At 40.6% G+C, this 14,795-nt stretch overlaps 2 protein-coding genes across 3 annotated transcripts in view; one reads left to right on the top strand and one right to left on the bottom strand.

Moving 5' to 3' along the window:
• LOC138817017 (uncharacterized) overlaps positions 1-3,633 on the bottom strand; it is a 136,278-nt gene extending 132,645 nt beyond the window's left edge. The window contains exons 1-2 of the mRNA XM_070007380.1: positions 3,175-3,633; positions 146-245 (exon numbers count right to left, since the gene is read on the bottom strand). Of these exons, the coding sequence (XP_069863481.1) occupies positions 146-245; positions 3,175-3,633 (559 nt within the window). The remainder of the gene's footprint in view (positions 1-145; positions 246-3,174) is intronic.
• A 351-nt stretch (positions 3,634-3,984) lies between these two features.
• Positions 3,985-14,767, top strand: LOC138817594 (tumor suppressor ARF-like). 2 transcript variants are annotated; one of them, XM_070008066.1, is made up of 4 exons: positions 3,985-4,259; positions 7,701-8,055; positions 8,657-8,758; positions 13,810-13,895. In XM_070008066.1, exons 1-2 carry the CDS (start codon positions 4,067-4,069, stop codon positions 7,736-7,738), a joined length of 231 nt encoding a protein of 76 aa, XP_069864167.1. In that variant the 5' UTR covers positions 3,985-4,066; the 3' UTR covers positions 7,739-8,055; positions 8,657-8,758; positions 13,810-13,895. The 2 variants fall into 2 exon arrangements, with proteins under 2 accessions (XP_069864167.1, XP_069864161.1); XM_070008060.1 differs by lacking the exons at positions 7,701-8,055; positions 8,657-8,758 and having other exon boundaries at positions 13,810-14,767.
• The last annotated feature ends 28 nt before the right edge of the window (positions 14,768-14,795 follow it).

Below are 14,795 nucleotides of genomic sequence, written 5' to 3'. Positions count from 1 at the left end.
AGATAGAAAATAAACTGTCAGCTTACCACTCCAAAGGAAGGGAGCAAAGGAAAGATCCAGTATTCAATGATTCTGTCTGCTAAGTGACCCACAGAAAAATTACTCGATATTGTCTGTGGTCTTTGGGAAAACAAAAAGCACGAACCTTGTAGTCCACAGACCTTTCTGATGCAGCCAGCCCTTGAATTTGCTGGCGATGTAGTGTCCAGAATTTGGGCCTCTCTAGGCCTCTCTAGTCTTCTCTCCTGCAAAATCCAAATTTAAAGGGATACTGTAAGAATACAGTGAGTGATTCAAGTGAAAATACCCATATATTACTGCCCAATTTTTCATTCCAATTTTTTAAAGAGTCCATAGCCCAAAGTCATTCGAATTCCAAAAGTCTTTGGAATCGCATACCTTCCTAATTCCATTTTGCTTACAGTAAAAGATTTTTCTATATAGCACAAATGATAGAAAACATGTGTTAGACAGCAGGGAATACCAATTTGAAATTTAAAGGTACAATTTAATTACAATTAAAGGTACAATTAAATTTAAAGTACAATTTTTTAAATTACATTCTTTGAGCAAAGGTCCTACTCTACGATCCTCCTCTTGCTCAAATGGCATTCACCTGAAGGAGACAACTGTCTTTATCTGCAGAATAAATTCCTATAGAAAAAAAAATGGTTACAGTTTATTCTACACAGGCCCACTAAATACAGACAGACCCCTGAACTTAAATTTGGCTGGGAAACAAGTTCCATCTGTCAAGCATGATGGAGTAAGGGGATGGTTAATTTCGTGTATTAACTTGTCAAGACTGTGGTACCCACGTTTAGAAAACATGTCTAAATGTGTCTGTGAGGGCATCTTTTAGATGTCATTAACATTAAATCCAGGAGGCTATGAATAAAGTAGGTTGCTAGTCATACCTGAGTGGGAAGCTGGGTGTGGTGACAAACTCCAGTACATTAGTAACTGTAATTTAATTAAAAAAAAAAAAACTTCAGAGGATTAGTCAGGAAGACCTCAAGTTCAAGGCCAACCTGGGCTACATTGTGAGCTCCAGGCCAGCCTGGCCTTGTTTTTCAAAACCCTGTTTCAAAATAATAATAATAATAAATTAACAGAAGGAGTTGGCCTCAATCATCTGAAGGGTTTAACAGAAAAGACTAAGGTCCTTCAAGGAAGCAGTTAAACAATTCTGCCAACCATACTGACCAGACTTTCCCCTAGATCTCTAGTCTGGCAGCCTGCCTACTCTTCAAATCCAACACTTAGTGCACAATACCTCCTGAGCCAAAATAAGTCAGACTCAGCCTTTCAAAGTCTCAGTCTTTCCCTCTCTCCCTCACTCCCTTGCTTTCTTTCTCTCTCACTCTCTATATATGTATATATACATATATGATGTATATCTATGATGCAATATGATACATATGTATGATGTCTATATATGCACGTGTCCACGTACATAACTACATACACACAAAGTATATGTGTGTGTATTTGTATATGTATGTATATGAGTATTTTCCCCAGATAATTCTGACTACTAAAAATAATACTTTAAAAGAAGAATAGAACCCTGCTTCCCCTCACCATGGTTTATAGCCACAGCTAATAGACTAGTCTGGGCCCAGAAAACTCCTCAGATCTCCGTTTTTCTAGCATTATTGAATTTTATACTCTTGTCCAGCAGCAGTTTTTCTACCAGGATCAATTCTTTGCACCACCTCTCCTTTGTCTCTCATAAAGCCAAATGCCCAATTATAATAATAGGTTGTGGAGTCCCTCTCTCTCCTGTGAGGCTATTTGGAGAGGGGGTGATCTAGCTGCAGAGGAAGACAGCCAAGATCTGGTTCTCCTGAGCTTACATTCCGCTGTAAGAAACAGAGACCACAAGCCAGCAAACAAATCTCTAAATAAAGTGACTTCTACCCGCCAAGTACTACACGGGGGAAATGCTGTGGCATGGTCCCCAAAGATCTCTTAGCAGAGATCCTTTAGAGGAGACCTGAAGGAGGAATCAGCCTTGGGATAGTGAAAAAGGATTTAAAAAAAAAATCAAGATAGAAAGGTAGCAAGTACTCCCTTAGAAGGTAGCATCCTGCTCAGTAAATTCTGAAAGCAACCGAGGCCCATGTTTAGAGGAGCAGTGTAAGGGTGTCTGTTAAATCTCACTCCTTTCACTCGACCCAGTTTTCGGTTTTGGGTTTGGGCAGAGGGGCTGATCAACATCACGTGACAGGGTGGGGGATGGGAAAGGTGAAGATGCCCACTGCCTTGCTGCTTTGCCTGGCAAACTGCGATACAACATGTCCTTAGGTGGGTGACTTGGCGGTCTTCACTTTCCTCCTGGATGAAGTGGAGAGGATCTGATCCACAAGGTCCCTGCCAGCTCTCGATGTGCAGATGGTTCCAGTTTCAGCAGCCAGGCCACTAGGCCCGAGCACCTGAACTGGAGACCACTGCATGGTGGGCCACGTCTCCAGGCTCTGGAAATCTGGGCCTAGTCCTACAACCTCTTGCACACGCGAGGGGGGGGGGTGTAGGGGGGGAGGGGCCGGGGCCAGTGAGAGCGAGGCTCTGGACACATCGAGATGGGCTGAGGGCCAAAGAGGGCTGGACACCGGGTCAGGCGGCCCTGGGGCCTGAAAGCATGGAGCCCTGGGGTTCGACTTCCAGCTCCCATCCACATCCCCGGCTGCCATCTATCTCTGTGTCCTGGGCTCACCCCTCCTTTCTGCCACTCCTTCCTTTCCTTCCCCCTGCTTTTCCTGTTCTGAGTGGACCGCAGCAGGGAGAAGGAAGGGGGAGTCTCTAGAAAGAAAGGCTCAGTGATGTGGAAGAGAAGGAAGGGACCGGGCGGGGGTGGGGGGATCGGCCTCCCAGGAGAAGGTGGGGGCGCACGGGCGTGTTGGAGGGCCGTGGACCGCTGGGTCAGCGGAGAGGCCCCGAGAGCGGCCTGTGGGGGAGGAGCGCGCGCGCGCGGGGCGGAGGAAAGAGGAAGAAGCGCTCGCTCCGATGCTCCCTGTTGTCTTGAACTTAAAACCGAAAATAAAAACGGCCAACATCAGTCGGACCCGAGATTCGCCCCAGCCTGGCAACTTCAGCATTGCGGGGGAGCTGTTAGGAAAATGGGGGTGGGGAAGAGACGCAGGTTCCCGGGGCAAGGCCGGCTCCACCTACCTGATCCGGAGCCCGGGCCTCGCAGCCCCAGCCGCGCCAGCCACCGGCAGCAGCGTCTCGCGTCGCTGTCGCCCGGGCTGCGCGCGCGCCGCGTGGTTCCTTTGCATTGCTCTCCGCTCCCGAATCGAACAGCGGAGGGAGCCGAGCGGCAGTTTCGTTCAAACTGTGCCACGCAGCCAGCTGATTGGCGGCACCCAGGGGTGGCCTTGGCTGGGCTGGCTTCTTTTTTCCCCCTCTTTCTCTCTCTCTCTCCTTAAATAATTCGATAGGGAGACGTGGACGATTCTCTCGACCACGAGGAATAAAATGAAAGGGGCAGGGGAGCAGGGACGCGATCAGGACCAGAACTCGGGGAGCGTGGCGGTTGCCGGCAGGGGCTGAGTCAGGTGACAGAGGTGGCCGAGGAGGAGGGAGGGGGTGGCGGGCTGCCTGGAGATGCTTTCCAGCGTCCGGCTCCATGGCTGTCACTGCGCAGGGCGCCCGCGCGCGGAGGGTGGAAGGCGGTGGGGAGGGGATGGTGGGGAGGGGTGTGGGGGGGCTCGGATAAGGCGGGAAAGAGGTGATAGGCCCGAGTGCCGTGAACCCGGGAAGCTAGGCGCCTTGAGCGCGCCTCACTCCTCACGCGGACGCCCCGCGCAGCCTTTCCCGCGCGCGCTGGGCACTGAGCGGTTTCTGAGGTCTTGCGCTGGGGGAGGGGGGGGGCGGGGGGAGGGCGGGAGGAGTGACGGGGAGGAAGGGCGCGCGCAGAGCACGCGGGTGCGCGCTTGCGGGGCGGAGATGGGCGGGGGGCGGCGTGTGGGTCCCAGTTGGCTGCAACTCGTGGGGTAGGGACGGTGCCGCCGAAGGGCGGTGCAGAAGCGGTGGAGCTCAAGCTGGCGTGGGTGACGAGACTATGGTTCGCAGATTTTTGGTGACGGTCCGGATTTGGCGCGCTGGCGGCCCACCGCGAGTGAGGACTTTCGTGGTGCAGGTCCCGCGGGCCGCGGGTGAGGGGGCAGCGCCCAGGGCGCGGGCCGTGGTGGCCCTCCTGTTGATGCTAGCCAGGAGCCAGCGCCGAAGGCGGCAGCCGCATCCTAGAAGACCAGGTAGGAAAGGCCCTCACCACCTCCCGGGCAGAAGGGCACTTGGATGATTTTGTTTGGTGCGATCGAATGCAGACAGGAATCATCTGGAACAAGGTGGAGGTGATTTGGAAGGGAGGACTTGGGGGGTTGGGGGGATAGAGATGGACACCTTTTCCTTAATGCGAATTAATTACTTCTAGACCCCGATTCTCCCTATACATAGATCGTGGAACCACCCCTCCCCCCCTTCACCAACCTCAACCTTGTGAAACTTCAAGGGAAACCAACAGCTTCTAATCTCACCTCTGAAATACGTGGCTCCTGAATTCCCTAGGTGGAAGTTAGAGCACACGTGTGCACACGCGCACACACACACACACACACACACACACACACACAGTGAGGTATATTTCTAGACCATTTTATGTCGACCTGGGGAAGATTAATACTAACAGTTTTCTACACGCCCACCTCTCTCTCCCTCTCTCTCTTTTTTGTTCTCCACTCCACCCTCCTTCCAGGAGTAAGCAGTATGGAGGACACGAGGTAGGGCATGCACGCAATGTGACTTCCTGAAATACGCTCATCAAGGATCATTAAGTTCTACCAGGAGAAAATTTCTTATTTTCAGGGGCTTCTAAAGCCAACAGAAGGCTTTTCTGGATAAAGGAAAGCAGCCGACTATTGCTGGGCCTAAGTTATAAAAACTGTTGCGGACCCTTGCTCCTATAGTTCATAGATGACTGGGTTACAGTGCTGGCCCTGGGGAATTATACTTGATCATATATTAATCATCTCCCACCACAAATTAACATAACTTTAAAAATGAGGCCTACTTCTTGAAAAATAGAATCTGATAGATTTTTTTGTCCTTATACATACTGGACTCATCTTTACTCGGTTGTGTAATTTCCTTTCACCAGAAAAATCGAAACATATATGGAGTTATAAAATGCAGAATCACAATTACAACTTAGATGCTGAGTATTAAAATATTAAGGCCTCATTTTGGTAACCTTTCTTAGTGGCATCACTTCCTTGAGAACACACAGCTCCAAAAAACAAAGGCCGGTGGAGGAAGACATGTTTTTATAGCACCATTAATTGTCTTGATGTGGAAAGGCAAACCAGTTAAAACTATGGGGGTGTGGGGGAGTTCGGTTAGAGAAACATCTAGAAGGTTTACAATAAGCGGACACTTTATATTTTTCATATTATTATTATCATGACAGTGCTTTTTTATTAGAAGGAGTTTACAAAGGATTTAATGGCTTTTTAGATTTCATTTTAGTTGACTTTAAAGCATTCAAAAATCTTGTTCTTTTTCTCAGGGCAGTTTTTGAGTATCAGCAAAGCTTTAGTCACTAATGTGTAAGTTTGAATATAGTATAATATATGCAAATACTATAATTATGCTTTTTTACATTTCAGCAGTATAAAACAGCATTTTATAGTGTACTTATTGTGGAATATGAAAAATATAAAAATAAGTTCCCTGAAAGAAATAATTAATTTCCTGTTGTTTAAGTATAAATCAATTTGTAGTAATCATGTGTAAAGTTATTCAGAAGTACATTGTAAAAGGTCCTGTTTTCAACAAGTATAATAAAAGAACATATAGATGGCTTGGATAGAAGAGATGTCTTGAAAATATGTGCAATTTCCCAACATTTTGCATGAAATTACACCCATAAACATCTGAGATGTTAATTATATAAATATGTAATTATATATTTCACTGTTTATGTATTTCATCTATGGCTATCTTGAAGGATATATTTTACTGATTATATTGGGATTCATACAATTCCTTGATACAAGTGGTTAAATGTTGCTTGGATTAATAATTTAATATTAATGCAGTTATGTAAGCCATCATTGTTTAATGTTTTTAACGTTTTAGCAAACTCATATATTATGTCTTCATTTTATGATTAGACATGTGTACAATAAAATTCCACATTAGATTGGGGAATGTAGCTTAGCAAGTCAGAGGCCATATGTTTAATGTCCACATACACATAAACATAAAATCTGCATTATTATCTGCATCACTACTTTCTTATCTACACAAACCTGATACATTGTATGTCAATTTATTACTTCCAAATTGATATACAATGGTCACATTTTTATTGTGAAGTTATTTGGAAAATCCTGGTTGTTTTGTTTTTTTCTTTATTATCATAGAGTCTACCTATAAAAGCACAACCTATTAATCCCAATGTGGCCCAGGTCCTAGCTGGCACTGTGTGTAAACTGAAACTTCTTGTCCAATTTCCTTCTTTGAGGACTCTTGAATTTTAAAATATACACTCTGAACCTCACATACACACAATATAGCCTACTCTGCTTTATATAATATCTTACTTGTTACTACATATTATCCATTACTCGTGACTAGTAAGCCATTTTAAAATATGAAAAAGTGACATAGCCCATCTTTTAAAAACACACACATCTTTTTACAGCAAAACTGAACATTTGGCTGAGTCTTGCAAAGTGTCTAAGACAAATTTTTAGTTATCACCATGTACTAACTAACACACTCTAGGCCAAACCAAAACTGAATCTCTGTGCCCAAATGTCGTAGGACATCTATCTGCTGCTGATAGAAAATATTTTTGCAGTTTAAATTAGGTGAATAATGGGTGTTTTTTTCTAAACATTATAATACTAAAAATTTTCACATGTCTAACCACAGTGTTGCCTGTATTTATTAGCCAAAAAGTGCGTACTAGTGCACTTTATAAATAGCCTCACAGGCAAGAAAAAGAACTTTGAAACAGTGCATTAAGTATGAAAATGTTCGCTTTCACTCAATTATTCTCAATCTAGGCTTCACTCAGTGATTCTAAGAAGGATCAGTTCAGATAGGTAAATAGTCCATATAGTCTGTATTTTCAAGAAATTGAAAATTGCTGGAAATTGTATCACTCTGTTAAATAGTAGTGCAGTTCTATTCTACAATATTAGTTATGTTTTCTTTTCTTTCATCTTTTCTTTCTTTCTCCCTTTCCATCTTGCTTTCTTTTTCTCCTTTCTCACACACTCCTCTTTCTTTCTCTTTCTTTTGTTATGAGATAGGATCTCACTGTGTAGCCCAGGCTGATCTGAAACTAGTCTTCTTGCCAAAGCCCCCCCCAGGTGCTGTTATCAAGGTGTACCCCACCATAGTTGGCTGACAGTTATATTTCTTGCAGATTATTTAATACATTTAACAGAATATGAAGTGGTGACATTGTAAACCTAGGCTTTTTTTTCCCCAGTGAAATTCTGAACAGGAAGCGATTCTTTTTATTTCCCTCTGCACATGTGCTTGTGTTTTTTTGCATGCTTACATGTATGATGGCTTCCTCATGGACAGAGGGGTCAGGATAGCATTTGCTCTGATCATAATATTTTTTAGTCTTCCCGAGTATTTGACCATCACTAGTAAACCTATTTTCTCTATTCTCAAAGCCTTTCACACTGTAATGATAACAAGACTGATGAGCTAAGAGGTGAACTGAATTGTGGAAGTCTCTCTCGCAGGCTTTAAATTCTGGGAAAGCCTGAGGGGGCTGTGGCTGAAGACAACCAACCTTTGCTTGATTGCCTACAGTTGTTTTCAAATAAAATAGAAGCTGCAGCTCCTCTGCACTAGGCTCCTGCTCTGAGCACTTAGGCCTTGCCCAGGATCTCTTCTCTACTCTGTCCCCCACCACCTCACCAACTGGTCAGCCCCAGGAACCACTTCACGCTGGCTCACCACCTTGGGAGAGTAATCTTAGAGTATTCCAGAAGATGTCCCCCAGAATCCCAAGGGCACCAGCAGGTAAGAAAGGAATCTTGAAGCACTGAGGTGCTTAAGCATTTCCCCCACCCCATCCTACTTACCCACATTCCCTAACACTCTCTTTGCCCTCAGGCTTCCTGGGGTGAGATACTCTAGGGAAAGTGTAGACCCTTGGTCTACTTAGACTCACCTTTGTAGCCTTCTCAAGACCCCCTGCCTCTTCCCCAGTTCTGCAGGTGCCATTTGATCAAAGTAATTGCAGTCTACGGGTTAGAAGAGGAGAGGCTGGAAGCTTCCCGGGCAGCGAAGGGGGCGAGATCCCCGGTGTACCCGACCGCATTGTAGGGAAGGGGAGCGGGGAGGTTGAGAGGCATCTGCAAGTCCCCCAGCTTGGCTCTGAGGGCTTGAGTTGGGGAGCGGAGGTGGACAGAGGGAAGGAGTCTTTCACATTTAGAAGAACCGAGGAAGGGGACTCCCGGTCATTCATTCCCTTCCAGACTAGCTAGAGACCTGGACGAACTTCTCTTCTTCGTTCTTGTATGGGTGCAGGACAATGTGGGTGGCCTAGATGGGTTGTTTTTTTTTTTCCAGTAGTGATACGTCTCCTCAACTTTGTGTGTATTGCAAATATCCCTCTCAGTTAAAACTTTCAAATAGAAGCATTGATAAGAATGAAACAGCAATACAAGACTCACTTCCACAAGCCAACTGATGGAGAAACCCCAGGAATAAGTTTTATTCAGTAAGTTACTTCTAAAGATTTTTTTTTTACCCTTTCTAGAAAATACACTCAAACCTCAAACTGAAACAGATTCACCATGTGCTAATTCAAGGCATTGCATTGTATTGTATGCCCAGAAAACCCACACATGTGTACAGTGCTTGGAATTACGAAATGCCAATAGCATCTTTCTAAAAGAGGACTAAAGAAAATATCAGTGCTTTTCAGTGCTTCTCCATACCTTCAGAAATGCATTGTTACTGCATCGCAAAACTACATAATTTGCATATTTCCTCAAAACTACATAATCACAAAGAATAAAGGACACATTTTAAAATCCAGGCTACACGATTTAAATTCCCCCAAACCTCAGAACACTTTTTTTAAAAAAGATTTTGAGTTCTAGTTTAATTTTTATATCACAAACACATTGGCTTTGCTCATGAAAATATAAACATTTTCATCACAAAGAACATTAGTTCTTCGACTTCTTCTCTCCCCCCTCCCCCACCATCAAAACAAAATCTCAAATTACTTAAGTGATTACAAAGTGAGGAGGAATTTAGGAATAGAGGAAAAATGTTTTTGATAGAACCTGGGGCCTACACAGAAAGGCAAATGCTTTCCTGCTGAGCACTCAATCCTGCTTGGTAAATTTTTTCTTTTCTTTTAGGGGGGAAGAGGGTTTGTAGAAATTCAGAATTGTGTGAAGAAAGATGCATTTAAGCAAATTGAAACTGATATGATTGTACAATCAGGGAAATATAAATAAAATTCTTTTACTTTATTATAGCATACAAGTAGTCAGAAGTAAAAGCAGTATAGTTAAGGTTACAAGCTCACCCCCCCCCATCTGTTTTAGCAGTTTTGCATGGGGGAATAAGAATCTTCATTTAAAATAAACCCATGAGGTTGATCATCTTATAAGTTGCTGCTGGGACACGTTTGACAAATACAGCTAATATTGCTTTAAAAAAACTTATTTTGTTTACTTTTAAATTGAAGTCCCAGGCTTTTTGGTAAGATTTTAAATGTTACCTAGTCAATCACACTTTGATCCTAGGAAAGAGGATCTGAATTGAAAGAAGAAAAATAATTCACCAAATGAAAAACCCCTTTATTAATAATTTGAATTATATATATTATCTGTAGATATTATATAATGTATTATATATAGATGTATTATCTACATTATTATGCACGTTAATTATATGTAGATATAATATATATAGTCTCAGATTTTTACAATAAGATTTGTACAGTAAGAATTTATTTGGGGGAGAGAAGACACATATTGGTGCTTCACCATTAAAAGCACCAGACAAAAAATATTCACATAAGACACATACAATATAATACCTTTTCAAAATACTCTATGCATTTACCTCTGTTTACCCAAGGTGAGTAAACCTCAATACTTTCTCATAGATATATCATATAATTCAGGTTTCCTTTCATTATCCCAACTAGATTTGTAATAAACCTGACCACCAAAAAATGATTTAAGAGAGAAAAAACAAAGCACAAATGTTTCACTGGTTGAACTTGTATTTGTTTAAAATCGAAACATATTTTCTGTGAAGTGTCACTGTAACAGAATAAATCACTAAAGAAGAAAATGGTGAGTCTTTGTGTCTCAGTGAAAACACAGAGTATGTACATTTATAACAAAACCCAGCTTATAATGGCTCCAAGTTATGATCAGAATTTGTTTGCTTTCAAGCAACCAGATATCTGATATTATACCAATAACTTTGCTAGATGCATCAGGAAAACGTTTATGCTTGCTGCATTCTCTGAAATGCCACCATTTTCTTGCCAAATCATCTGACTCAGCAGTTGTGTAACTCTTACCCAATTTTAAAGAAACAGCAGCTATATGCAAAGCAAGGACTATCTTGGATTAAAAACCTTCCATTCTCTTTAGGGAAAAAAAAGTACTCTTTTAACTTTGCAATAATTAAATTCCCCCATAACATTTGATGTAACTTACATGAAAAATATTTGATGAATATACTCTAACATTTGGTTTTTAAAGGAAATTTATTGAGACCTTGCTCTAAAATATATAGTCAAGTTCTGTTTCTCCTCAGAAACAAGGAGCTCAACAGTCATAGAACAATTCAGGAAACATTATCTCACTTAATTGTCTTAGGTACTATATTTTCACTTTCATCCGTGTAGTTGAATTTGGTTGCTTCTAGGGTAATATATGTATACACACTTTCATTTCTATCTCTCCCAGTTAATTATTGTTCCATAAGTTGTTTAGCATTTCTTAAGTCATTGTTATACTCAGCATCAGCCACATATATCCCAATAAGTATTTACTAGTTGAATAAATTTAAAAATGTTGAAAAGTAAGGGAACATAATAATAACAGGTTTCAAAGGTTTGGGAAGTCACAGAATCTCCTAAAGTTAACTGAGATCTCCTTATAAGTATAAATTTCTTATTCCTACTTTGATTCAAAAGCAATAAGCCAGAGATCTATTCACCATCACAGGAACCATGTAAAGCATGCAGTAAAATGGTTGTTGTTGTTGTTTTTCAGTGTTCACATGATTAGATTCCATTTCCTCTGCTGCTAGTTGGTGTGGTTTTAGGACCATCCAGTGCTTCCATTTTCTCATCTGTTGTAATAAATAATGTTCATGTAATAAGAGCTAGATAAAAGAGTATATGTAAAGAGTATATGTAAATAGTCACTGTGATCATTCAAGTCACATTAGTTATTATCAAAGTGCCTAACTAAACCATGGTCTTAAAGCATATTAGTTTATTTTTACAATAAATGCCTAAATCATTGAGTTTAATCGTTCAGAGTAGCTCAAAATTCCTCACTTCAATTTTAATGAATGTATACAACATAATAAGATGAATGCCTGGTACATTTCAAGATATCACATAAAAACTGTTAATTTGCCTACTCTTTTATTTATACCTGTATTGAAGAACTATAGTGTATGACTTTACTTAATATATAAAACATATTAAATAATGTCCACAAGTCTCTATTTTCTGAAATACAAAATCAAGGTTTTTTTAAAATTACTAACTTGTCTTTAATATATCAAAATACTTAGTAACCAGGAATCTCAATTTCTAATGGAAGCAGTGAAGGTAATTAGATATTTAAGTCCTTCAGAATTGTTCTATTTGAATAAGTTTGGCTAGAATAATTTTCTAAAAATCCTGTAGTATAAAAATAGTATGGAGAAGGGTAGAAATATTAAAGTTATCTTTAAAACTGCTAAAAAAATATCTTGACGGTAGGTAGCTTTTATTTTCTAATAATTTAATAAGAATTTGAAGAAATTATTTAGAAGTAGAGACAAATTATTTAGAAAGCAGAGACAAAATATATTAAACATTACTCTTCCTCAGAATTTGCCCTTAAAAGAGCTGCAAAGTATCTTTAGTAGAATTTACCTCCACCAAGGAATGAAAGAGGGTGATTGGACCTAAAGGTTCAGAGAAGGTTAAATTAATTTGCAATCCCTTATCTTTTGCTCCTTTTCCCAATGTACATTCCATGTGAAATACAGGTAGGTGGTGAATGGTGGGTGGCAGGAAAGATTGAACACAGTGACACACTCCAGAGTCATTTCCCATGATTTAATGAATTTTTCTGTAAAATTTCTTGTGTTAAAACTAGGACAGTTATGTTACACAGATGTTTTTAGAGGGTTAAAATTGAAAGAAGAAAAAAAATAATTGAAAGAAGGATGAAATAATCATGACTTTGGAAAAGTAGGTTGATGTTCAAACCTTCAGATACCTACCAGAATAAATAAAAGGAAAAAAAAGGATCAAAGTCGCAACCAACTTTTATAGGATACATAATATGGGATTCATAACATGATAGCAAGTATCATGAGTGTTCTCCAAACAACTTCCACTTATTGAAAGTCTATGATGCACCCAGATTTTTATATAGCTGACATTTTTTATTCATACATTGTGAATTTACCCTCTGAGGTAAATTTGATTTTCCTTAATTAGGCAAGGAAACACCTTAGAAAGTTTATATAATTAATTCAAGCCTGAAGTGAGCAGAGGCTCAGACTGTTTATATAATTTACTTAAACTAAGCCAAGGCATAGTAGTAGTGGCTCATGCTTTAATCCCAACTATAGAATCCCCTGCGCCAAAGAGCAGCCTGGGCATTATAGTTAGACTGTATATACATAATGAAGGTTTCATGTCTAAATTCTGAGTAGGATTGTTCCACGACCCTGCACTGCATTTGTGTCCCCTCCACAATTAAGATTAAGAATATGGTTCACATCCCCACCACTCATATGTGTCCAAGTCAAAGTATGTGGCTGTAGCCACAGAAAAAATTTGGAGAGAAGAACTGAGTTTAAAATTTTTGCACACACACCCAGAAGTTATCAACTGGGTAAACATGGCATGTACTACCCACTCTGTCTTGTTAGGTAAATAAATGAAAGGGATGGTTCTTGGACATCAGAGTTCTGCAATATGTATTAAGAGTCTTACCTCTAGGACTCGGGACACAGCCTCAGTGACGGAGTGCTTCTTTAACAACACATGAAATCCTGGGCTTCATTCCCAGCAATGCCAAAAAGGAAAAATAAAGTTTCCTGTACTTAAAGAGGAATATTATTTATAGCAGCAATTAAAGATACCTTAAATACTATTTGACAAGTTATATTTTTAAGTAGACTCTGACTTTTTTTGGTGGAATATAGTGTGGCCCCCTCTTTACTATTTATGAAGTATTCTTGGAAAAGTCTGGAAAATGCTCTACTGATAATGAGAATAAAAATATTCCAAAATTGTGTAAGATTCACAAGGTGAAGACTAGAAAAAGACAAAGAAAGTCTTCCAAAACATTTATGCTTATTACTTCTGTATGGTGCTAGTTTTCATTTTCTTTATGCAGTTCCTTCCTCATTTCTTTCTACACATGTGAGCTATATGGGAGGGGGGGTAGTCATTGAAAAATAAGATGACTGGATTGTGTGTGTTTGAAAGAATTTAGGGATCCAAATTTCTGTTACTACTGAACAATGTCATAGGTATTATTCTCTCTCCTGAAACAGAAACCCGTCACCTCGAACATCACCTACCTGCAGCCTGTTTCAGAGCACAATCCTCAAAGAAAAGGAAACATTGCTGAATGGTACACCACAAATGGTATAAATTAGTCAACAGGAAGCATGTCCATCACAGGGAGAGAATGTAGACTTCTCACACGCCATCAGGGAGCCTTGAGCTTGAACTCCATCTTCCCATAGTTCATTACCTCGGCACTCTTCACTCTTGACTTTTGCTCTGCTTTATAGAGGAAAGAGAATAACTTCAATTCCACAGGACAGCTTTGGGATTAGAAATGATTTATATAAAACTTCTTTTTTTTCCCATTTGTTTATTGTGAAAATACTGTACAGAGGGGTTACAATTACATGGGCAAGATAATGAGTACATTTCTTATCAAACATTGCAGCCTCCTCCTTTGTTTCCCCTTCCCATCCCTTCCCATCCTCCCCCCACCCCCCAATCCTCCCTGTTCCCCCCACCAAAGTTGTAAAGTTCGCTTTCGACATACATCTCATTGTTGCAATGGGTCCACCTGTATCCCTAGTTAAACGATTTGTTTTTCCCCTTCCCCTCCACAAATTATACCCACATCAAATACAGTGAAAGCAGGGGTTATACTGTGGGGGAGGGGCATACAAAGCAACAAAGAAATAATCTTATAAATGTGTTAGAAACAATCGCAAGAAAGAAAAAAAAACATTTGAATACATATCTTAGGGTTCATTTCCCTAACATCACCTTAATCTGACCTTTTCTGCTTGACTCAGACATATACTAGTTATTGCAAATAAGGGAAACCTTGGGACCTATGTTTCTTTGGGCCTGGCTTACTTCACTTAATACAATTTTTTCCAAGTCTTTCCATCTCCTAACAAATGGGGCAATGTCATTCTTTCTGATGGAGGCATAGAATTCCATTGTGTATATATACACCACATTTTCTTGATCCATTCATCTACTGAGGGGCATCTGGGTTGGTTCCATATCT

This window comes from Dipodomys merriami, unplaced genomic scaffold (genome assembly GCF_024711535.1).
Source record: "Dipodomys merriami isolate MVZ:Mamm:240054 unplaced genomic scaffold, mDipMer1.0.p SCAF_11, whole genome shotgun sequence".
NCBI lineage: Eukaryota > Metazoa > Chordata > Mammalia > Rodentia > Heteromyidae > Dipodomys > Dipodomys merriami.
Note: the sequence above shows the minus strand (reverse complement) of the source record. Positions and strands in the feature narration are given on the sequence as shown.

Coding starts and splice junctions, on each gene's coding strand:
- LOC138817594 (XM_070008060.1), top strand. CDS start 4,067: ATGGTTCGCAGATTTTTGGTGACGGTCCGGATTTGGCGCGCTGGCGGC. Junction 4,260..13,809: donor GCCGCATCCTAGAAGACCAG/GTAGGAAAGGCC, acceptor CTCCTGAAACAG/AAACCCGTCACCTCGAACAT.